Here is a 26,530-nt window from a genome sequence, read left to right as displayed (position 1 = left end):
GTCAAACTGTGTGATTCTACACCAATTGGTATTTTATAAGAGGTCACATACAAACAACAATGACTTTATAAAATTATCATACAATGCTAATTAAGGAGGCATTCGTATAACTTGGTGCCTCGATATTAGGCACTATACTGGAGTACGCACTTGTCACCTGTGATTTAACAGTAAACTTTTTATATCAGGAAGGAAAACGTTTCAGAACTTCTTTAAAGCACCTTCAACTCTGGTGCTCACCAAATCCCATCATCCACGGCTTTTGAAGAAACTGAGAAAAAGGAAGGCTTTGTTTTAAAGGATTCAGGATGACAACAAGGGAAATACAAAAATGTGTTCCTGTTTGTTTCCTAAATGCCATCAGAATGAATGAATCTTCTCTGTTCATTATCTTCACGTCCAGAAAAAAGAAATTACTCTCCGTGATGTTCCATTGTAAACTGTACCTATTATGATAAGTATTCAACCTATCTAAAAATTCAAAAACAGGAAACACACTGGTGGCAGTTTGGTAAAGTAGCACTTACTGTTAGGCGCTACCAAGGAGTGCGTTTATCACCAATTCTATAATGGTTTTGGGGTACACCAATGCCGGTTATAGAATAGTAGCGTATATCCACTAATAGTAGGCGAAGTCACACTATGTCAATGACAGGCACACAACTGATAGTATTCTACAAGTGATGTATATTGGTAGGTGACACACCCATAACCCTCCCACATTAATGCCTCCTTGCAGTTCTGCGCTAGGCGACACAGGCTCACACACGGAATGACACTGGCTGCACATACTATAGCAGGACATGTTTATCCACTCCTACCCTAGCTAACAGAAGTTCACAACATAGTAACATAGTAACATAGTAGATGACGGCAGAAAAAGACCTGCACGGTCCATCCAGTCTGCCCAAGATAAACTCATGTGTATACCTTACCTTGATTTGTACCTGTGTTTCTCAGGGCACAGACCGTATAAGTCTGCCCAGCAGTTTTTCCTGCCTCCCAACCACCTGTCCCGCCTTCCATCACCGGCTCTGGCACAGACCGTATAAAAGTCTGCCCTCCCCTATCCTCGCCTCCCAACCACCAACCCCTCTTCCCCCCACCTGCTCCGCCACCCAATTGTAGCTAAGCACCAATGTGCTGCTGCTGCTGCTTTGGGCCCAGGGAGAGAACAGCTCTTGTGCCATGGGCGCACGCTGGGGACTGCGGGCGGCTGATAGTGCGATGCTGGTGGCATTTGTGGTTCCGGTGTCCATACTCTGCTGCACCCTGGGTTGGCAGCTTCAGTGCAGACCTGGAGGCTTCCGGGTGTTTCCCTCCCTGCAGATTCCTGCCTGGGGAGGCAGATGGGTTCCGGGAGTTGCTGGCCATGACGGGAAGGACGCTCATGGGGTGGGGCTCGGCAGGTACTGTGAAAGGCAAGACAAAATGGGCCCACCTTTTGGGTGGTGTAGTTCTGTGCAGGAGAGGGGGCTAGCTGCCCTGTGATGACTGTGGACCATCGAGCACTAGATGACGATGTAGCCATGGCCCAGCTTGTTGGGGGGGGGGGGGGGGGAAGGATAGCAGAGTGGCAGCGGTGTCACCTATGTAAGGTTGTGAATTTGATGGAAAGAAGCAGGCTTGGATGTGTGCTTGGAGTGGGGACTACTCTGGGTGGTGCATGCATGCACCGGTGCAACGATGTGGCCGCTGTGTAGATGCCATTTTAATAGCCTTATGGGGTGAGAGTAGGCAAAGATGGCTCCATGACCAACAGCAACTCTTGACTACTTGGGTGCCCAGGGTTGTCCTGCTGTGGCATGGGTGGTTGGCGGGCCTGTGCAGCATGCGGCTTTACAAGGATGTACACGAGGCGGCACAGCATAAGGGTACTGCACAGTATCCACCTCGCTATGAGCATTTGGTTGCGAACGTATAGTCATGGTGGTCAGGGAGGGGGCACTATCACAGTGGCCAAGTGGCTGTGGATCAGCTGCAGTTTCAACGATAGTACCAAGGCTAACGAGAGCTTATTTGGTGCCAGCCCAGACTTTATCCCAGGGGTATGCCAGAATAGGGAGACAGCCGCTAGACTCCTTGCCCAAAATGCTCTAAGTAGAAGATCGAGTCAGGTATTTAATTGGTTGTTACTGTAAACTGTATCCATCTATGTAATTTGCTCATTATTGTGAATGTCTTTGCTGATGTAAGTTATAGAATGCTGCGGCCATAATAAATTCCATTCTTCTTCTCGGATAGCTTGTCAAGTGTGGGTATATGTAGTGTATGTTTTTGGAATGAAAGGAGAGTGCCAAGGTTCTCTGTGCCCAGTTTGTGTTTGACTTATTCTTGCTGTACACCGCTTTGAGTGAATTCCTTCAAAAAGGCTGTAAATCCTAATAAATAAATAGAACAGAATAGTGCCTAGCACCTATGCGCATAAATGAAACTTAGTGATATCATTTACATGCATAGGTGCACCCATTCAGTAAATCCTGAATGTACATGTCCACACACTCTATATGTAGTGGCCAAATTTGGGCACGCTGCTGAGATGTGTATTCAAATTAATTGGTTAACCATCAATAATTGGGTGCCAACAGCTAGCTATTGATGTAAATTGGCATTTATTAAATTTTGTGCACCATCTGGCTGCGAGCTATTTTATAAGTCAGGGCACCTAACTCCCAATTAAAAACACTTGTCCAGTACCATCCAGGGATATGCAGCAGCATTTAATTGGGCAGAGCTACCAAATATCCCCTCTAAGCGCTTGTGCTGAAACTGGCTAGTTTGTGGATAGTCAGGGATGGATCACAGGTTTGTGGGCCGATGGGCCAACTAGCACATCGGACCCCCTCCCCCTTTCCAGCCACAACTGCGAAGTACATAGTTTTTCTTTCCATCAAGGAATACAATGTGCATGCAACTATTTTAAAGTTCTACAAGTACGTGCATAACATCCAGTTGTGTTTTAAAGTTAAACAAATATGTGTATAACATCAAGAATCTAGCTGTCTAACAGATTAATAGGAGACTTATTGCTCACGTAGACATAGGGCCTACAGTACAGTATCTTCACAGAGGCTTTTGCCAGGCTTTTCTTATGAAAACTCATCCACCGCATCATCAAAGTCTAACTGTTTTAGTAAGTTCACTTTCAATTGACATGTGTGAAAGTGAATTCAGTCATTCCTGTTTCATCCTTGCATGCAGCTCATTTATTTGATCTGTACCAGGGGCGTAGCTATGGGGGGCCACAGGGGCCTGGGCCCCCACAAATTTCATCCGGGCCCCTGGTTTGGCTGGTGGGGGTCCCCCAGCCAAAGCCTTCTTCAGCGCCGGTCTCCGGCACAGCTGCATTCGCTGCCCTGCTCTTCTTTCTTCTTGCTCCTGTCTTGTGCACGCTGATGCTCCTTCTCAGTTTCACATAAAGGAGCGTCAGCATGCACAGGAGGAGCAAGAAGAAAGAAGAGCTGAACAGCAAACGCAGCTGCGCTGAAGAAGGCTTCGACTGGTGGGGGCATTTGTTTGCGAGGGGAAGCGGTGAGGTGAGGGGCGAGGAGGCGAGGCAAGGTGGTGGGGGCGAGGCGGTAGGGGGGTGGCACTCAAAATGTGCCCCCAACCTTGGGCTCTGGCCCCCTCCCACCGTAAGGACTGGCTACGCCCCTGATCTGTCCCATAGGTCAGAATGACCACTGTCCCTCACATTTGTCACCACTAAGGTTACAATCAGTTTCACAGCTATATAGATGTTAGGGAAAGTAAACTGTAACCAATATTTCAGCAAAATATCCATCAGTTTCTATGGCAGATTGCCATCTGACTCCTGTTCATGACACCCGGCGACGAATGCTCTCAGCAAAATCAGCTCATCGCGCAGGCTGCTGTCCAGATCAGACAGATACATGTCAGAGAGGTGCTTGGCCTTATGGATGATCAAATGAGCAGGCTCTGCCTCTGTAGCAAAAAGGGATAAAGGATCATGTGGGAGGGGGCATGAATGTGACCCTGGAGCCACCAGAGATGTTTTATTAAAAGGGATGTGGCGGGCTTCAAGGTCACTGCTCTACTAAGAGCTCAACATCCCCCTGGGTTCCTAGATCAGATGGTTCTGGCTTGGGGGTCTCAGGCCAAAGTCCCTGTGGCTTAAGGGTACTGAGTCAAGGCTCCTCAAAAGTACAAGACGTGCTGTTTAGTGCGTTCCTCCATGCACGCACTATGTTGAAGGCCATGTCCGGTAGCTGCATTAGTTTCTTTTAATTTTTTCTTTTTTATGGTACTGGTAGCTACGTCTTGTATTCCTATACATTGCACGCATTACCCTGCACCTCTTAGGTCATTCTCTAAACCCCAGTTTCGGACGCTGCAGCCTCTCTCTCTAGTATACTGATACTACTGTGCGGTCTAGCTCTCATGGTTCTCTAATGAACCTGCGAGTACATTTACTTAATGTACGGTCACTTGGGGGTAAGCATTATTTTTTTAAAGATGTGATTACTCAGAATGCATTTGATATAATCTGTTTAGTAGAACTTGGTTGACAGACAGGGATCTGTCCTATTTAAATCAAGCATGCCCCCCAGGTTATTTATGATTTGTTTGAGTCATCTTTTTTTTATTCTTTGCATGACTTATTTATATTGTACTTCCTTTTCCTATCTCTGATGGATTTTGTTGTAAACTACCCAGAAGGCCAGTTAGAATTTAAAAAAAAAATGAAGGCCTTTTTAGGACGATATTCTCCTTGTACACTACATGAACAACGCTGCTATAGACCTGAATCCGGTGCAAGCTTATCTGAATGAAGTTGCCATTTGACTTAAGTATCATCATCTAATATTGAATTCAGGCAAAACTACTACATGCTGGATTACAAAAAATGTTCAAGTCCCTACAACAGTTCCTGTCCTTTTTGGTAAACCAACTCTTGTGGCAGAGTCTTTTGGGTATCTTGGTGTGATTATTGACACAAACCTCAACAAATCTCCAGTCAGACTTCTCTGCATTGCCTAGACTTTGGTCTTTTTTGGAGAGTGATAGTCTTCTTATTTATTATCATGCTTTCATGGAATTGAAATTTGATTATTGCAGTGCCATTTATGCTGGTGTTACCCAGTTTAAACTTAAGAGATTACATTATCTACAAAATACTGTTGCACACTTGCTTTGTAATGCAAAGCGTCGAGATCATGCTTCTCCCTTGCTTTGTCAATTACATTGGCTTCCTGTTGCTACATGCATTCAATTTAAAATACTGATATTAACATTTAAAGTTATTTGTTCCAGTCTTCCTAACTATTTAGCCACACTTACCATCCCTTATGTTCCAGCTCAGGTTCTTCGATCATTGAACGATCACAGACTGATATTACCTACTTCATCTTGTGAATTCACTTGGCATAGTGCTTTCTTTCTTTTTTTTTTTTAGCTCTGTCATATTTGAACAATTTACCTTTGGCACTACGAGTGAAGTTATCATACAAAGAAATTCAGTTCTAACCTTAAAACTCATTTGTTCTCCCTTGTTTTTAATTGTTGATTTTTAGTTTTGCAGTGAATAATGCTGGAGTTTGGAACGGAAGGCATATGCAGACACCATCTCCTTATTTTGCATGCTGTGATTGTATCCTTCCTGTTTTAATGGAGTTCTTTTCTACCTTTGAAATTTTTTCATTTCATTTATTTCAATTTATAATCCACTTTTATCCAAAGCAGAGCACAAAGAAATTGTTTTAATATATTGTATACTACTCAGACCTGCTCCCGAATTAAATGTATACTATGCCATCCTTTGTATCGTTATTTGAATATTTTTACTGCTGTAATTGCCTATTGCTCATGTTTGATCTATTCTAACTGACCCTGCCTTGAGTGAATTCCTTCAAAAAGTGGTAAATAAATCCCAATACATAAATAAAATAAATAAGTGGTATAGCAAATAAATCATAATCATTAACAGTGAGCTATGCTTGATGAACGTTTTATAGTAAATGTACACAATGAGGGGCATTTTCGGTATGGCGTCTAAATCCAACTTTGGGCGTTTTGCTCAAAATGTCCAGAAATCGAATAGAAAACATGACCATTTTGGATTTTGTTTCAAAAATGGCTTTTTTCTAGATGTTGCTGTACTCAGTATGTTTATCTTTTCAACCATTTTTGAAAAAAAAAAGCCCAAGTGAAAAACGTACGAAATCAAGCCATTGTGATATAGGAGGAGCCAGTATTCTTAGTCAACTGGCCACACAAACATCCCAGGGGGCACTGCAGTGGACTTCACCTAAAAGCTCCCAGGTACACATCTCAGCATTGCTCCCTTATATTGTATGAGGAGCCCTCCACAATCCACCCAAAACCTACTGCACCCAACTATACACCACTACAATGGCTGCAGTGGTCACCTATATGTAGGTACAGTAGGTTTTTGGTGCGTTTTGGAGGGCTCACACTTTCCACCACAGCTCCCTTCTCCACAGTGCACTGCACCGACCACTAGGCTACTACAGGGACCTGCTTGCTGCTCTAAAAGGACTGGCCATAACATCTGAGGCTATCATAGAGACTGGTATGCACAGTTTCTTTCACATCTTTGGAAGATGAGAGGGGGTCAGTGACCACTGGTGGAGTAAGGAGGGGGTCAGTGACCAATGGGGGAGTAAGGAGAGGGTCATTTCTTTATTCCTCCAGTAGTCATCTGGTTGTTTAGGGCACTTTTTGTGTCTTAGTCATTATTAAAACAGGCGTAGATCAAAACATTTTAGTTTAGTCCTGGACGTTTTTGTTTTGTTCCATTATGGCTGAAAAATGTCCAAGTCTTAGGATTACCCAAATCCCACCCTTGATATCTGGATGCACTGCAGACAAACACTATAGAAAAAACATCTGGAAATGGGTTTCGAAAATACCAATTTGGACGTTTTGGCAAGAAAAAAGTCCATCTGCCGGTTTATACCGCTTTTAAAATGTTTGTTTTCTTTCGAAAATGAGCTCCAATGTATATCATTACTACAATTCTATTAAAATCGTTCTTAACACACACATTTAGCACACTTTTTTGCATAGTTAGTGCACAGGCTTCATATCATTCTAATGCTTACTTTTTATCAACAATAAAAACTTTATCCTTCTTTAGTACATCATCTTCTTAGTGTTATACAGTTCATATCTACAATTATAGATAAATGTTGAAATTGCAATCTTTATGAGCACAGGACTTTTTAGATCAATCCTCCCCTTCCCCCTCAATTCCCCCACCCCCCAAAAAAAACCTAGAGAATATTGCAGGCTCCTAAATATTTTTTAGACTTTTCCAGTCCATAAAGGAACAGTGGAGGCATGAGCTTAATGGAACCTGCTGGTTTTTAGAACCATTAAAAGGATTTATTATGCTTTAATTGTGAATAATCAAAAAACACTAAATATTAAGCACTCCAGAGTTTCCTGTTGATTTTTGTAATAACGGCAATTACAGTACACTGTGTTCTCTGAAAGACTAACAAACATTGCCTGTCCATTACTGCATGTCAACCAGTACAAAACACTTCAAGAATCTGCAGGATAAAATCTTGCCCTGAATTTTTGAATACTGGATTTGTTTTGGAATTTATTATTAGTTACATTATCAGACAGCACATATTTCTTTGGCCAAACGAGATTTGCTTCAGAGCTTAGAATTGCTCATGGTAGTTTGCATATAAATGATCATAGAAAGAAGAGAAACTGGATTAAATATGTCTGTAAACCCTGCCAGAGTTATCATCCTGTGATGGCAGGGTGTTTGTGTGCAGCTAGAAAACATTCATTTCATATATTAAATGAATCACAAATGCACCACATAATACCTCAGGTTTCTCCATCTCAGGTGTCTCAAATTCTGCTCCAAAAGATCAAACCTTAGGATGATCACTACATATACATTTTAACTTCACTCATATTTAAAACTGAAGCAAAAGTATATAAAATTCTCTCATACATTTACCATTCAACTGCCTCATAGCCCAAGAGAATGTGTACCATGATCTATATATGTCTGAGGTTGGAAATGGTGCAGCTGTCTACCCCACCAACAAGAGAAAACACATGTGGGATGTAGGAGAAGAGAAGGGGGGAAGAGAATGGTGGGATGGGGGGAGGGGGGGGGGGGGGAGAGAGAAAGAGAGAAAGAGAGAGAGAGAGAGAGAACCTGGTGTGAGGGAACAAGAGAAAGTCGGGGGAGGTGGGGGGGCGGGGAGAGAAGTAGAGAGTGTTTGTGGTGAGAGACAAAGTTGACTTGAAGGGGGAAAATGTTGGGGCATCCGAAAATATTTTGCAGGTGTCTGCCAATAACTATTACGAGTACTACAACTACTTATCATGTTTATAATGCTACTAGACATATACAGTGCTGTACACAAACACATAAGAGACAGTCACTGCTCAACAGAGTTTACAATCTATTCAAGCCAGACAAACAGGACAGCAGTTACATTTATTATGGGAATGATTAAAGCAACATGGCTATTGAACAGGTGAGTAGGAGGTTATGACTATGAATTAAGTACAGACTTAGAAAGGTGGGCTTTCAGCCTTGATTTGAATAGGGCCAGAGACGGAGCATGGCATACCGACTCAGGAAATCTGTTCCAGGCGTAAGGAGCAGCAACATGGAAGGAATGAAGTCTGGAGCTGGTGGTGGAGGAGAAGCATTTAGGAATTAGAGATAGTTATTTCCTCCAAACAGCCCAGAAAACATAGAAACATACGAGCTGATATTCAGCCCACAGTAGTCAGCGATCCTAAAGGTTCTGATGGCCATGGGTAGAATATGACCTGGATAGTCAATGCCAGGCCTAAAATCCCAGCATCAGCATTGAATATCTGGCCACTGGAAGTTATCCAGGTGCTGGCTGATATCTAGACTGGTGCCCAGATAACTGGCTGGATAAAGTTAGAACAGCCTTTTTGAAGGCTATCTGGTTAGTATTCTGAAAATTACTACTACTACTTATCATTTCTATAGTGCTACTAGTCGTACGCAGCGCTGTACACTTGAACATGAAGAGACAGTCCCTGCTCGACAGAGCTTACAAACTAATTAGGACAGACAAACAGGACAAACAAGAGATAAGGGAATATTAAAGTGAGGATGATAAAATAAGGGTTCTGAATAAGCGAACAAGGGTTAGGAGTTAAAAGCAGCATGAAAAAGGTGGACTTTTAGCTTAGATTTGAAGACAGTCAGAGATGGAGCTTGACGTACCGGCTCAGGAAGTCTATTCCAGGCATATGGTGCAGCAAGATAAAAGGAACGGAGTCTGGAGTTAGCAGTGGAGGAGAAGGGTCCAGATAAGAGAGATTTACCCAATGAACGGAGTTCCCAGGGAGGAATGTAGGGAGAGATGAGAGTGGAGAGGTACTGAGGAGCTGCAGAGTGAATGCACTTATAGGTCAATAAGAGGAGTTTGAACTGTATGCGGAAACGGATAGGAAGCCAGTGAAGTGACTTGAGGAGAGGGCTAATATGAGCATAACGACCCTGGCAGAATATTAGTCGTGCAGCAGAATTTTGAACAATATCAGACAGGCAGGCTGATACTTTGGCCTGGATTCCTGCTGAGATTTCTGGTGTGGAGAGGTAGATCTGGGAGTCATCAGCGTAAAGATGATACTGAAAACCATGGGATGAGATCAGAGTACCAAGGGAAGAAGTATAGATGGAGAAGAGGAGAGGTCCCAGGACAGATCTGGCTAGGAACAGATCATTGGAGACTTTAGCAAGCGTTGTTTCAGTTGAATGAAGAGGGCGAAAGCCAGATTGAAGTGGATCAAGAATAGCTTGAGATGAAATAAAGTCAAGGCAACGGTGGTGAACAGCATGTTCAAGTATCTTGGATAGGAAAGGGAGGAAGGAGATGGGGCGATAGTTGGAAGGACAGGTAGGGTCCAATGAAGGCTTTTTAAGGAGTGGTGTGACTACGGCATGTTTGAAGGCATCAGGAACAGTCGCACTGGACAGTGATAGATTGAGGATATGACAGATAAACGGGATGACAGTAGGAGAGATAGTGTTAAGTTGATGGGTGGGAATAGGATCAGAGGAACAGGTAGTTAGTTTCGAGGAGGAAAGAAGATGTGTAGTTTCCTTTTCAGTGATTTCAGAAAAGGAAGAAAATGCAGGGGTTGGAGGGTTGAGAGAATGGACTAAGGGAAGGAGAGGTGGAGGTGAAAATCACTGCTAACTGGGTAAAACCTGGTGTGCTCAGGCTCAGACTCTGCCCTGAACCACCCTGGCACTACCAGATAATGCTGAAGTGGTCTCCCCGGATTTTCAGTGCTAATATCTGGTATATGCCACTGAAAATCTGAGGATCACCTGGCCAGTGTGATTTAACTGGGTTGGAGCCTCTCCTGCCCAGTTAAATAATTTAAAATATCAGCCTGATAGAATCTAATGACAGATACGATCCATAAGGCCTATCTAGGCTGGCCAATTTAATTCCTAGTGCAATGCTACAGGTTGCAGCCACTCTATGGCTTTACCTTCACTTCTTCACAATTAAGGACCAGCTGTGCTTATCTCAGTGTTTCCTCAGTTCTATTACTGTTGCTGCCTCCACCATCTCAACTGGGATGCTAATTCATACATTCACCACCCTTCCTGTGAAAAACAGTTACTCTTCATAATACGAAGCCGGGGTGGGGGTGGGGGTGGGGGGGTAGACCGATCTATTGTTCTAGAGCTCCCTTTCCCAGCTCTCTCCAGGGTAAACTGATTTTAATTCCTTCAGGTGCATATTCTGGTCATTGCTATGGTCCTTCTATGGACTGCCACTGTCCTGCCTTTCAGAACTAGATACAGTACTCTAGATAAGGTACAGAGGTACAGTGCAATCTGCTTAAGTGCAAGGGTCTGGGACCAAAGAAATTCATGCAGTTAACCGGAGCGTGCACTTAACCGTTGTGACCCAAAAAGAAGCTTGACATCTGATAAACATATGTACAGTACTGTTTATTATACGTACAGTATACAGTCTCCGTTAACTGATGTTAGGCTTACTTGAAGTAATCAGTTATAGTCCTCTGTACACTCTTGTGTCTGTGAGTTCCATAGACTACGTCTGCCAGACAGTAAAAACTGTCATAGCACTGACATCCAGTGGCCTCCAGATAGGCCCGTACGGTGTTGAGACTCTCCAGCGCTCTTGCAAAAGTGGCAGGAGGTTGTTGAATTTCGTCAGCATGTGCCTTACTGCTCATTTCATCATCTGTTTCATCATCAGCCGTTGCCTGCATGTAAGCGCATATCTGGACATCAGTGCTGTCGTCAGCTGTTTGTAGATCGTAATCAACAGCTACGTAGTGATGAAACTCCTCTTCAGTAACACTGGCTGGGATGTCAATAGCCTGTTCATCTGACGCGTTTGCAACAGCTGCATCTGTTTCGTCCCTCTCCACATCCCTAACAAAGCTTGCCCGCTTGTAGCAGTTCACAATGGTTGCCTGTGTAACATGATTCCAGGCTTCTTTCTGCAAAGGTAGGGAATCCAACAGTGATAGATTATGAGATAGTTCAACAGCATGTTTATCCTTGCCAGTCTGGTCATCCATAACGCTCATCAGATGACGTAGCACAAGAGCCCAATAATGTTGTTTGAAATTGGCTATTATGCCCTGATCCATAGGTTGGATCAGAGAGGTAGTGTTTGGTGGAAGGAAGACCATCTTGACATTAGACAGCCTGACATCATCACTGTGTGCAGCACAATTATCACAAAGCAACAAAATCTGACGCTTTTGTGCCCGCATTCTAGTGTCTAACTTCTTTAGCCATTGCTTCCAAATTTCCCCAGTCATCCATGAATTTGCGTTAGCCTTGTATGACACAGGAAGTAACTTAACATTCTTGAAGCAACGGGGCTGTTTGCTCTTTCCAATGACGAGTGGTTTCAACTTCTCACTCCCATCCATATTGCAGCAAAGGAGGATTGTCAGACGGTACTTCGACGTTTTACTTCCTGTAGTTTCGGCTTCTTTGAATGCAAGTGTTCCATCAGGAATCGCTCACCAGTAGAGTCCGTTTTCGTCAGCATTGAAAATGTCACAAGGTGCAAACTTGTTTAAGATGGTAGGAAGAACTGAAACAACCCAATTTTCAGCACCAAAGTCTTGTTTTTCACCATGCCGTTTCTTGAATTTTATGTTGTTCCTCTCCTTCCATCTTTCCAAACATCCAACTGTGGTTTTGAATTCAGTTAGTCCAAGACTTTCAGCTAGCTGATTAGCTTTCTCCATAAGCAGTGGACTACTGACAGGAAACTGCTCTTGACTTGAGAAAACCACTGAAGAAGAGCATCTTCTACCTCCTCAGCTTTTCCTGGCCATTTTAGTTTCCGGTGTGGATTTGTATTGTTTTGCCAGTCTTCCAGAAAGTGGTCTGTCTGCTTCAAGATACGTGCAATTTGACTGGTATTGACACCATAATCTTTAGGAATAGATACTTGACTTTGTTTGTTTTCTATTTTTTTAAGAACGTCTATTCGTTCAGCCAGTGTTAAAGTCTTACAGTTGCGCGACGACGACGACTCCAGTGTACACTCTAACAACATTCTTTTGCTTATTCTGCCTGTGGCAGTTAACCAACGAGATTTCAAATTTACCGCCCCTTTGTCACGCGCCATCGGGTTCCATATTCCGTGTGCGTGCTTATGTGGAGTCTTTCCTGCAGAGGAGCGGTCTTAAACCATGCATATAAGCGAATCTTGCACTTATCAGTGGTGCGCTAAACCAAAGTTTGTCCCCATAGAAATTGATGGTGCCAAAAATGGGACCGAAGTACGGCATGCAGTTAAATAGAGCATGCACTTATCCGACGTGCACTTAAATGGAGTGCACTGTATTATCATTAGGGGTAAATGTTAATCACTGCAATTGACCCGCTATGCATTAGTTGCAATAAAAAAAATTAATCGTAGTTAATAAAATAAATCGACATCACCCTGCATTTCCCTCCATTGCCAGCTCCCCTGTACTTTTCCAGTTCCTTAGACAGTAACGGCAGCACAGCAATATCTATATGCTGCCTGCCTCCTGCTCCGGAGGCTCCCTCTAACTCATCCTGCCTGCCTCTGAGGAGACAGGAAATTGCATCAGAGGGGGGCAGGACGGGTCAGAAGGAACCTCTGGAGGAGGAAGAAACTTGGAAGGTATGCAGGGGAGTGGGGGAACAGAGAAAGAAAGACAAGTGATGTTGGGCCCAGTAGGGGAGGGGGCAGGGTCTAATACAATGATTAATCGCAATTAAAAATATTAATGGAGATGCAGCCCTATTTATCATCTTTTTTCATTTCCATTGGCATTTCTATGGCTCTGGCCACCATCATGTATCATGTATTTCACCATCATGTAACCAAAACTTCTGCTAAAACAAATGTATACTCTTTTCTATTCCCAATATTATGTATTTCACCATCATGTACTCAAAACTTGCTGTAAATCCAAATGTACTTTCTTTTCTATTTCCAGTATCCATGATGAATTGTAAGCCACATTGAGCCTGCAAAAAGGTGGGAATTGGGATAATGTGGGATACAAATGTAATAATCTATATTAATAATTCTCACCTCCAATTCTGAAGCTCACAGTGTGGCAGGAAAACAGTGAAGCCCTGTACTGTTCTAGCCTGTCAGCACCACTCACTCTCACTCAGACACCCACCCTCAGCCACTCCCCCAGCCACGCCCCTTCCGGACATAATTCGCTACCGCAACGTTCTATTGAGGCCCCTAGCTCCAGCCACGTCCGTGAAGGGTGCGTAACTTCATGGTGGCGAAGCCTCTGTTTGTCTGTCACGCCCTCGCGTTCAACCTCATGACGCCACAGCCATTTCGACGACCTCTACGCGTAGAACGGAAAGGGGACTCCTCCCCCTGCCTCACAATCACCTCACTGCGCCCACCACGAAACAACAATGGCGCCCGACACGACCGTTCCCAACTGCCACACAACGCTGCTGCCTGCCTGCGGTGCCATCTCTGCTGATCCTCTTTCCGGCCGAGGAGGGGGGAGCACCACTGTGAAAATGGCTGCTGGCTGCCTGCAGTGCCGTCTCTGCTCATTCGCTTTCGCCGAACGTTCCAGGAATGGGATTCCAAAAGCCCAGCTACCCTCCCACCACCCCTCAACGAATTGCACAGCCATAATCGCGGTCATCGTCGTCATCAGTGCCAATCCCCCCCCTCCACTCACCCCCTCTCCGTCTGCCACCGGAACGCCGGCTGGCTCCTCACAACGCCACTGACCTCTGTGTCAAGGCCCTGCAGGACGCAACAGCTGATCGTTTACCTTCGACCCTCCCTCCTTCCCTCCCTGTGGGACACGGAGGGAAGGAGGGAGGGCCGAATGGAAACGATCAGCTGTTGCCTCTGCTGCAGCGCCTTCACACGCATGTGAAAGGCGCTGTGAGGGCCCGCCCCTGCCCCCAACCAATGCTGACCCCCCTCAAAACCCCTGAACCCCCTCCAAGCCCTCACTGCCCATTCAACACGCCGTGAGCCTATTTAGCTCCCTGAAAGGAAGGAAGGCAATTTGGATGATCTCTGTTTCCACTCTCCCGCCCAGCCATCATTTCTACACACTCAAAATAAAGCAACCAAACCTGTTCTTTATTCTTTGTCCATCTACAGCTCTTTCATTTGGACCCCTCCAAGCCCCTGACCCCCCTCCAAGCCCACAGCCACTCCCTCACACTTCCCAATCCCCCACCCCACCCCCAAACATTCACACACACAGACACACTGTGTAGCACAAAACAAACAAACAATTTTACACACACCAAAAACATAACCTCAGCAATCCCTCACTTTCAACCCATCACCACAGGAACTCAGACCCCTCCCTTCAAACCCCCTTGCCACTCCCTCACATTTCACCATCCACACCCCCCCAACAAACATTCACACACACACACACACTCTCTACCACTACAACAAAAACAAATGACAGACACCACAAACGCACTGGAGCACCACAAGTAGGCGGCGGACGACCGCAGGGCCATGCAGAACACCACGACACTTATGGACAAACTGGTGAGTTACAGGGGAGTGGGAGAGGGGAGGGAGGACGGCCTGGAACTCGGAGGACAGGAAAGGAGGGCGTGGGACTCGGAGGAGAGAGAGGGAGACAGCAACGCAGGGAGGGGGGAACCCTTGCTAGCGCCCGTTTCATTTCAGGCAGAAACGGGCCTTTTTTACTGGTAATAATAATAATAATAATAATCACCTTACTTTGCTTCTTTGACACCTTCAGATATGATCACACTCTGAGATTAGAATATAATAATTCAATAAGTGAATACTGTACCTGAGTGCAGTACTCAAGCCGCTCCAGTATAATGGCAAAATGAGGTCTGTCCTCCGGCTGGTGCTGCCAGCACTGTGTCATGATACGATACCTAAAAACAAATAGTGATAGATGTATTTTCATAAATTGTTTCCCCAGAATGCCTGGTTTCCTTTTCAAAACTAAAGAGGTGAAAATGTGAAAATTAAATTTAAAAAATATTTGAAAAACATCAAATAAATACAGAATTTGTTTTTTAATTTAAAAATTCTGAGGTAGATATTGTGAGACAGCCATGGCATAGTGAATAAGTTATTTGATTAAAGCTATTCAAATATTCAGCAGACTGAAATGCATAAGTTGGTCAGCTGAATATACACATGTAAGTGTAAATGGACAGTTTATCCATTTCATAGTTATAGCTGTCATATTTTTAGCCAGAGTTAGCCATATAAGGTGACCTTTTACAAAGCACGCTGAAAAATGGCTTGCGGTAGTGTAGGCGTGGGTTTTGGGCATGCGGCAATCCATTTTTCAGCACGCCTGTGAAAAAAGCCTTTTTTTTGCCAAAAATGGACATGCGGCAAAATCAAAATTGCCGCGCATCCATTTTGGGTCTGAGACCTTACCGCCAGCCATTGACCTAGCGGTAAAGAATCCGGGCGGTAATGACTTGCGTGCGTCCGTTACGTGCGTCCGAAAATAAAACATATTTTTCAGATGCACACCAAAAATGAAATTACCACAAGAGCCACACAGTAGTATGCCCATTTTGGCACACGTTGGGTACGCGTAGACGCTTACGCGGCTTAGTAAAAGGATCCTTAAGTTAGATGGAGAATGGCTTTCTCCATAACTTATAATGCTATTCTGGCGCACTCCTAATCTCACCCCACTGGCTGCATACATTTTGGCCCCACAGTGATGTAAAATGGAAGGTCCTTATGCAGTGACCCCCCCTCCCAATATTCAAAACTATTTAACCAGCCAGGAATGGCAAATTATCCCCCGCTGAATATTTCCAGTTAACGCCGAGGAAATAACTGGCTATATCCTGCAATATAACTGGCTATCCCCGAATATTCAATTCATATTCAGCTATTGTAAGCGGCCATATTAGGCCACTTAAATAGCTGGTATATCTTTAGCCGGTTTAAAGTTAACCATCTATCTGTGAATATTAACTTAACCAGCTAACTTTAAACAAGCTAAAAATAAACCAGATATTCAACGCTGGCCACCTGAAACAGCCTGGCATTGAATATCCAGGCTGATTGCGGGAGCTAGCCAGGCTCCCTGATGCAGTCTGAATATCGCCCCCTGAGTGCCTATCGTTCACCAAAGAAGTTCCTGAATTTATAAGACCAAATTGGGCTGTGTTATGGCTGGCTAATTTTAGGAGGATTATCAGCACACAAAATAGCTGACTAGTTTGTGGTTTAGAAACTTCCTACAGTTAGCAGGCTATCTGTAGTTTGGCTCCTACTTTTATCCTTCTAAAGTTAGCCAGTTCAATTAAAGTCTGTTATCCGTGCGCACAGGGATAACTTAGTTGACTAGTACTGAAGGTTAGCTAGAATTTGCTCTGTTACTAATACCTCTGACCTTATCGTGCCCATGGAACCAATCAGAAATATAGTCACTTGGTAAAATTAAAGTTACTCAGGAGCAACAATTTTTCAAAGTACATAAGTACATAAGTACATAAGTACATAAGTAGTGCCATACTGGGAAAGACCAAAGGTCCATCTAGCCCAGCATCCTGTCACCGACAGTGGCCAATCCAGGTCAAGGGCACCTGGCACGCTCCCCAAACGTAAAAACATTCCAGACAAGTTATACCTAAAAATGCGGAATTTTTCCAAGTCCATTTAATAGCGGTCTATGGACTTGTCCTTTAGGAATCTATCTAACCCCTTTTTAAACTCCGTCAAGCTAACCGCCCGTACCACGTTCTCCGGCAATGAATTCCAGAGTCTAATTACACATTGGGTGAAGAAAAATTTTCTCCGATTCGTTTTAAATTTACCACACTGTAGCTTCAACTCATGCCCTCTAGCCCTAGTATTTTTGGATAGCGTGAACAGTCGCTTCACATCCACCCGATCCATTCCACTCATTATTTTATACACTTCTATCATATCTCCCCTCAGCCGTCTCTTCTCCAAGCTGAAAAGCCCTAGCCTTCTCAGCCTCTCTTCATAGGAAAGTCGTCCCATCCCCACTATCATTTTCGTCGCCCTTCGCTGTACCTTTTCCAATTCTACTATATCTTTTTTGAGATACGGAGACCAGTACTGAACACAATACTCCAGGTGCGGTCGCACCATGGAGCGATACAACGGCATTATAACATCCGCACACCTGGACTCCATACCCTTCCTAATAACACCCAACATTCTATTCGCTTTCCTAGCCGCAGCAGCACACTGAGCAGAAGGTTTCAGCGTATCATCGACGACGACACCCAGATCCCTTTCTTGATCCGTAACTCCTAACGTGTAGGTGTGGAGGGGCATTTTCGATATGATGTCTAAATCTGATGCTGGACGTTTTGCGGAAAACATTCAAAAATCAAGTAGTGAACATGGCCATTTTCAAACCAGAAATAATTTCAACTTTTTGTTTTGAAAACGGCCATTTGCTAGAAGTTCTTGTGCTCAGTGCGTCTATCTTTTATGACCATTTTCGAAAAAAAAAAAAATTTTTTTTTCAAGGGAAAAACGCACAAAAACATGCTATTGGGATGTTTGAGGTCCAGCATTCTTAGTAGATTGGCCACACAGACATCCCAGCAAAGCAGTGGGGCACCCTAGGGGGCACTGCAGTGGACTTCACATAATAGGTCCTGGGTACACATCTCGCTGTTACCTACTTATATTGTATAGCGAGCACTCCAAAACCCACCAAAAACCTACTGTACCCAACTGTACACCACTACAATAGCCCTTATGTCTGCAGGTGTCACCTATATCTGGGTACAGTAGGTTTCTGGTGGGTTTTGGAGGGCTCATACTTTCCATCACAAGTGTAACACTTAGCATGGGATATGGGCTTGGGTCCCCTTCTCTATAGTGTACTGCACTGACCACTAAGCTACTCCAGGGATTGCTTATTACTCTAATAGGACTGGCCATAACATCTAAAGCTGTCATAGAGACTGGTATGTACTGTTTCTTTCACATCTTTGGGGAAAGGGGAGGGGTCAGTGACCACTGGGGGAGTAAGGGGGGAGGGTAATGCCTTAATGCCTCCAGTGGTCATTTGGTTTTCTAGGGCACCTTTTTGTGACTTAGTCATAATTGAAACAGGTCTAGACCAAACAATCTAAATTTTAGCCCCAGATGTTTTTGTTTTGTTCCATTATGGCAGAAAAACATCCAAGTTTTGGGAACTCCCAAATCCTTTCCCCAACACGCTCCCTTATGATTTGGACACACTGCATACAAACTGAATAGAAAACCATCTTAAAAATGGGTTTTGAAAATAGCAATTTGGATTTTTGGCACACAAAATTCTGTTTTGAAAATGAGCCCCTTAACCTCCTAATTCTATAGCTGGGAAGCTAAATAACACTGAAAATTTACTCCTGAATCATATATTCTTGTCACTTTCCAGGCAGAGATTTGATGCCTCAGTAACAAGTAACAGTCCTTCTGAGCTCAATAGCTGAAAACTAAATTTTCATACGTACACTGGCCCGGGGCAGTTCTTGGGTGGATCCATTCTTCCTCCACTTGTTACAAACTCTAAGACTTCTTGGTTACTTTTAGTGGGGTAAGGCATGTACCCAAGAGAGAATATCTCCCAGAGCAGCACACCAAAGGACCTGAATGCAGGAAGAAAAAGAATGAACTGCTGATGACACTCTGGACCACATGCTTTCAGACTGAGCTTCTGTACATTTCTGCAGAAGGATGTCAAGTAACTCATATGACTTGGGGTTGGTCATAGAATCTACGTACTGCCTAACCCATGGGGAACAGATTGGTCAGGTCTTGGAGGACTCCACTGGCTTTACTCCTACATAAATTTGACTATTGTTTACCAACCATACGAGCAGCTAATAATGGAATTCAGAACAGTTTCTGGAATGAAACTGTTGTACTGTACCTGAATGTAACTTGCCTTGAGGTACAAATGAAAAGGGTTTGAGCCAAATCCTACTAAATAAACAAACTAGTAGTGACAAAAGAGAGGGGATAGAATGGGATTTTGGGTGTAGCTTTTTCACTTCTAGCTCATGGTGAATTACATTTACATAGCGTAGGTATGTTCCCATCCCTGTCTCCTGTCTAAGTTTGTACCTGTAGCAATGGAATGTTATGTGACTTGCCCAAGGTCACAAGGAGCCACAGTGGGATTTGAATCCTGGCTTCCATCAGCCCACTGCTCTGATCATTAAGCTACTCTTTCACTTAAGCCTTTATACTTTTTTTTATTTTAGTGCTTGATATACCCTGAGGCAACTATGTGGTTTTACAATTTCAATATAGGTACTTTGCACTGTCTCCTAATGGACTCACAATCTCAGTTATATGTACCTGGGGCAATGTAGGACAAAATGACTTGACAAGGGTCACATGGAGCTGCAGAGGGAATTGAACCTGGTTCTCTAAGATCTCAACCCACCACTGACTGTCAGGCAGGAGCTAGAATCAAACCCTGTTCCCCAGGTCCACAACCTGCTGCACTAATCATTAGGCCACTTCTCCACTCCAGTATAGTAAGTCACTTTTAGCATTGCTTTTATCCAACTCATACATTAACATATTGATTTCAAAATGGCTTAGCCTGAATCCCCTGAATCTACAGTAGGTATTAAGCACAGTATTACTATATCCTGTGAGCAAAGCCAGCTCTCCAAATAGCAGGTAGGTCTTATCTAATAAACATTTTCCCGTTTCATTGAAATGGGAAAATACTTTTCTTACTACAGTACATTTTATATTGCCTTTTGTGTCCAGATACATGGATACACAGCTTGAAAGAACTGGCTTCAAGTCAGCTGAGGTGCATGAGATGTTATTTTTTTCTGGAAAGACCTGGTCATATTTTGTATATCTTTCATTTCTGGCTTTGACAGACTTGTGCCTCTTTAGACGTATAGGGGTCAATATTCTTCATGGGTTTAAGTGGGCAGGAGAAGGTCCTGCCCACTTAAATCATGCTGAGTGAGTCAATCACTGATATTCAGCTGCACTTAACTAGGCAGTGCTGTTGAATATCAGTTCTGACTCGCTGCACTGCCTGGGTAGCACTGGGGCAGTCCAAAGCAAAGTAAGTATAATCAGTGTACTGTGCTATAGAGTTTACATGCTGTAGGAAAATAGAATTTTATCAGACCTTAATGCAGAATATAATCACTGAGAAGAAAGGTCAAAAATATGTCATGCTTATAATTAACTAGTTATTAGCAAAGACGCAGGCCTAAATCATCTCAGAAGTTTGGAATGCTTTAATTAACTGAGAGAATGAAGGAGGTGTATGTGCCTTATCTAAAAAGTAGCTGGAAGGGCTAGGAAAGGAATCATTATATTTTCTTTCTTCTTGTGTTATTTGTTAACCAGAACTATAGCACTTGGTGATTGTCAACATAACAGTATTCTTGGCTATTTAAAGGGTATACTGAATCAGTATAGTCAGATTGCTAACTGAGTTTTCCTTATGTCGGTGATCTCCCTGCATGTAGGATTGATTTTCAAATAAAGATCTTTATATGATTAAACCTAGAGTTCTGCGAGCTTCTTTGGTAAGAGGAAAATTACATGAGGAGACTGGCTTTGCAACCAGTGTTTAACTAACCTATGGATAGGAATACTTTACTGTCTTATGAAAGTTGCCATCCTAAATGTCTAACAGTCAGCTTACCTTATCACAATTCCTTAGAACTATAAGAAATTGCTCTTCTATAGTAGATTTTAAACAACAGAGTGCTACCTTGATGAAAACATTGAAACAAAGAGGTTATCCTAAGAAAGTCTTGAAGTCAACATACGAAGGGAAAGGGAAATGGGACTTGATATACCGCCTTTCTGAGGTTTTTGCAACTACATTCAAAGCGGTTTACATATATTCAGGTACTTATTTTGTACCAGGGGCAATGGAGGGTTAAGTGTTCTATAATAGAGATTTTCCTCTGTAGCCAAAGGAAGATTCGATATGTGATATAGATGTACAAACTTGTGTTTTAAACTTCAGCTCTAGGAGTTCTGAGGTTGCCAATATAGTGAGAAACAATTGGGAGATCATTAAACTCCATCCTGTTTTTGCTGATATGGATTTGAGAATAGCTTTTGCGTGAGAAAGAAATCTTATGTCCAGCAGATGTTGGGTCAGCGTGTACTTCTAAAAACACAGTAAAGGGACATTTTAAATGCATGCAATGTAGCGTGTGTGAAGTGATGTTACAAATTAAGGAGTTTAAAAATCCGACAGATGGCAAGGTTTACGAACTACAGCATTTTACCACATATAAGAATGATTTTGTGGTTTATGTTGCCATCTATGTGAAAAGCTATATGTGGGCATGGCGAGTCGTAGTCTGAAAGTCCGTTTTTTAGGCTATAAATAAAATATGAAAATATGCAGAAGTAATGCTCCTCTTGTGGAGCATTGGTTGCATGGACTAGTTTCATAAATTTTTAGATTGAAGATGTTTTGTCATAGACTATGAACCATCCTGGAATTGTGGAAGAAATCATCTACAAAGACTCCAGTGTCGTGAAACACGGTGGATTACCAGATTAAGTACACTGGAACCATGAAATTGATTGGGCTGTATTTCTTTAATATCCTGCAGGATTCTCTGGTTTAGTATTCTGTTTATGGACTTGGTTGCTTTTTCATTTGTCCATTGTTATTTTAAGTAGTGACACTAGATGGCAGAATTGTATTAACAGCGCTTGTAATCAATTGACATATTCAAGAATAGGTTGGCGCTTTTTCATGTTTTGTTTCAAGTTGGTGGTTTGTAAATCTGTGGGATGCCTTTGATCATTGTGGGTGGGGGGATTGCCAGAATACCGTTATTGTGTATTTAGTAGAATTATTCTTTGTAATTTATCGTTATGTTTATTGCATGGGTTTTTAAAGAGCCATTATTGGCATCTGATGTCAGCACCACTGAGTTCGATTTCTCTCCGCTCTATATACAAGAACCTCAGAGTAAGTGCTCCTATTTTTCTATAGTTTTATTATCAGTGTGATTTTCTTGGTGACTTTTGGATATTTTCTGTTTTTAGATTGCTGCCTGTGGTATGATCCTCAAGACCCTGATGAAGCTGATAACTGCAGCAAAACGGGCCCAGTCGATGGATTGTTTTAAGCAGTGCAAGCAACATTGCTTTTTCTGTGATACAAATTCTAGCACTTGACGCTTTAAAAATCCATGCAGCAATACTGTATGGACTGTTATATTGTCGCTTTGAAGAGTTTTTTGCTACAGTTTTTGATGTTAAATAGAACACTTTTTCACTTTGAGTATGCGTGAGAGATCTTTTTGGATTGTGCAAACTGTTTTTAAACCCAGATATGCTAACCACTGGTACCGCAGAGCTTAACTATTCATTGAGTGAAAGAATATTTCCTCCTATTTATTTTTAAAGTAATTCCATGTAACTTCATTGAGTATCCCCTAGTCTGTACTTTTTGAAAGAGTAAAAAAAATCGATTTACTTTCTACTCGTTCTACACCACTCAAGATTCTATAGCCTATCTCCCGTGAGCCATCTCTTTTCCAAGCTGAAGAGCCCTAACCTCTTTAGCCTTTCCTCATATTAGAGGAGGTTCCGTCCTCTTTATCATTTTGGTCATTCTCCTTTGCACCTTTTCTAATTCCGCTATAGCTTTTTTGAGATATGGTGACCAGAACTGAACACAGTACTCATGGTGAGGTCTCACTAAGTATCGGCCAGCTCCCATATAACTTCTAGGTTGTTGCCTCACCCCAGATATTCAATACCATTGCCCAGACATGGCTTGACACTGAATATATGGGGTTAAATTTGCCTGCAGCTGTCTGTGGCTTAAAAAACACTGACTGCCATGGACAAAATATCAGCCACATAACATTTATTCTGCAGCTTGGAGTAGGTAATATATATGTGAAAAAGATGTACCATGTGTCTGTTTTAGAGGTAAAGATCCCTTCCATGAAGGCCTCAGGAGGCATCCACTTGACTGGGAGCATCGCACACCCGCCTTTTCTGTAATAGCTTGCCCTGGGGAAAAACAAATACATTTTATATACATTGTAGAGAGAGATGAAATGGTTTCTAAATGATCTGAACTCACTATGGGAGAAGAGGAAGGAGCTCACTCATTTGGAAAGAACTTAAAGTTCACAAAGTGCGCAGTAACCACCTGACATGCACATTTTGGGAGTGATTTCATAAACAGTTCAGATACCATAGAAACAGAATCTAATGGCAGATAAGGAGCGTAAGGCTCATTTAGTCTGCCCAGTTTATTACCTGATGCAGTGCTACAGACCTCAGTTGCTCTCGAGTTTTCTCTCTACTTATTCACCTGTAAGGACCAGCTGTTTAAACTAGAGGAGGCAGTGACAGGGTCAGCTGGGATAGGAGGAAAAGGTTGTCCTATCGTAGGGGGAGGGGGGAGCAATAGACTACCAGAGAAAATATTTGAAGTGTGGGTGGGGGGTCAGGTCAGAGAGGGAGAGGGAGGGGGCCACTAGACTATCAGAAGAATGTTTTGAACTGTAGGTAGGGGAGGTTGGGTTGTCTGGGAGGCGAGGGGGGGGGGGCTACTAAACCTTTAGAGGGGCTCATGTAAGGTTTTCAAGGAAGTGTAGTCGGGTTGGGAGATAGAGAGGGTGTCAATAGACACCCAATCCTTTCAACCAACCCTTCTACACTGTACCAGGCATAGCAGTCAGGGTTTCCACATGAGTTAACACCCTCGCTGAAACCCTTTCTGCATTGCTATTCCACAGTAAAACTGTGTTAGACTGATGGTAACCATGCAGGACATTTTCTGCATCTGCCATTGAGTGAGGGCATGCTGAAATCTGCACCGTGTGAAAATCAGGGGCAAAGTCCACCTAGCACCCCCCACCCCCACCAACACACACACTAGATCAAATTTTCAAATGGACAATAAGCTTTGAAAATTAGCTTGCAAATCCTCAGGTGCAAAGAAGTGGCGTAGTCAGATGATCAATTTTAGGTAGGCCTGAACCTAAAATGGGTGGCACTGAATTTTATCTCCACCTCCCAACCTCTACCGCTCCCTCATTGCCTGTGGTTTGGCATTTCTCCTTCTCTCTTCCACTCCTCACCCCACTGATAATCTAACATGTCTCCCTCCCCTTCCCCACTGGCAATCAGGCATGGTATAACTTTTATAACTTCTCTTCACTTCTTGAGGTCAAGCAGCGAATCACACAAGCTGCTTGTGCTGGTTTCAGAGCCTTCCCTCTGAAGCAAGTACCTGTTGGGGGGATGAGGGGTTGGTTGGGAGACTGTGAATCTAGATTGTTGGCTAGGGGCTGGGCAGGAAGGGGACAGATGCTTGATATCTTCAGGTGGGACTGAGCCCAAAGTGAGTGGGCTCCTCAATATCCGGGCCCACCAGAGCCTATGCCACTGGTACAAAATACTGGCAGTCAGCAAATGACCTGGGGGATTTAGAAATTGCCCCCTTGAAAGGACACTTTAAAGCACATCACCATTTTCTTACCTGTAGATATCCCGGGCCATACCAAAATCTCCAATTTTGGCCACTCTTCCAGGCCCCTGGCATGTAAGGAGGCAGTTCCTGGCTGCAATATCCCTGAAAGAGAGACACTTATCTTTTTTTTTTTTGCAAATACACAGCAAGAAATGTTTTGCTTTTTGTTCATTTCATATGCTTTATTATTACTTAATTCCACACTTCCTCTACGACTTCTGCTAAAGTGAAATGAGTATTATTACCTTAGAAAAAAAGAAATTCCCCTGCAGTGGGGTTTGGTATTGCCATTATCACAGCCTGGCTGGGCCACAGGGCAAGAGAAGCCTGGTGAGGAAAGTTTTAGGACCTATCATGGTCCTTTGGAAACCTGGATATTCCCATCCTGTATTTCACTGGAGTTGCATTAGTGCATAATGGGCCATTCTGCAGACTCCAGGACAAAAGCTGGAAGGGAATTGAAAAACTGGAAGCAGTAAGCTATGAACACATTGTTTACAAAGAATGATAAAAGGTTCATTAGAAGTTGGGATACACAGAACTGAAAGTAAAGAAGGAATTTATTGGTTGTCAGGTTTAAAATTTATTAGCATTTGATATACTTCCCTTCAGGAGGCTTTCAGAGCAGTTGACGTGCATAAAATTAAAATCAAACTTGTCCTCATGAATGGAACAGATTTCCCGAGTTGCTGTCTCATGTTCTGTCCTAGCCCTAATCCAATCAAGGCACACATCCACCATTTTGAGGCTGCTTTTAACTCCTAAACCTTATTCACCTGTTCAATAGCCATGTAGTTTTAATCATTCCCAAAATAAATGAAACTCCCCCTAATCCATTAGTTCCCAAAGTTTCTTGGGTCAAGGCACCTCTAGGCTACACACTTCCTTTTTAGTCTTCTCTCCCCCCCCCCCCCCCCCCCATTGCTGCCGCCGATGGTATTGAGTCCTACCTTCCATGCAGCTTCTACCCACCTCCTCTCCCTTCTGCATCCAGCTTCTGTCCCACCCTCTCTTCTGCATCCAGCTTCTGCCCACCTTCTCTCCCCCTTCCATCCAGCTTCTTGTCCACCTTCTCTCCCTCCTCCATCGAGCTTCTGCTCACCTTCTCTCCCCTTCCACCCAACTTCTGCTCACCTTCTCTCCCCCCTTCCATCCAACGTCTGCCCACCTTCTCTCCCTCCTCCATCCAGACTCTGTCCCCTTTCCCCCTTCCACCCAGCTTCTGCCCTCTTTCTCTCTCCTCTTCAATTCAGCCTAAATTCCCTGTTTTTCCCCAACAATCTAGTGTCTGCCTTCTCTATACCCCCCACACACTCCCCTGCTGCTTCTCCAGACCAGCAGCAGCAAAACAAGCTTAAAAGTGTCCTCCCCCCATCTTAGTAGGGAACTAACCTTCTTGTTTCGGGGTGCAAGGTGGTTTGTTATGCTGTGGCTCCAGCTCTCACTAGCAGTCTAACGCAGCAGTTTCCAAACTGTGCACCGTGGTTAGACTGCTACTGACAGCTGAAGCCACAGCATAACAAATCACCCT

At 43.5% G+C, this 26,530-nt stretch overlaps 1 protein-coding gene across 1 annotated transcript in view; it reads right to left on the bottom strand.

Moving 5' to 3' along the window:
- The window catches only part of ALK (ALK receptor tyrosine kinase), a 75,562-nt gene that overhangs the window by 2,352 nt on the left and 46,680 nt on the right, over nt 1-26,530 (bottom strand). Inside the window, 4 exon segments of the mRNA XM_030196122.1 lie at nt 15,328-15,418; nt 19,001-19,135; nt 23,427-23,528; nt 25,009-25,101. Coding sequence (XP_030051982.1) covers nt 15,328-15,418; nt 19,001-19,135; nt 23,427-23,528; nt 25,009-25,101 — 421 coding nt within the window.

Source organism: Microcaecilia unicolor, chromosome 3, assembly GCF_901765095.1.
Source record: "Microcaecilia unicolor chromosome 3, aMicUni1.1, whole genome shotgun sequence".
Lineage (NCBI taxonomy): Eukaryota > Metazoa > Chordata > Amphibia > Gymnophiona > Siphonopidae > Microcaecilia > Microcaecilia unicolor.
This window is presented reverse-complemented; position numbering and strand designations above follow the sequence as displayed.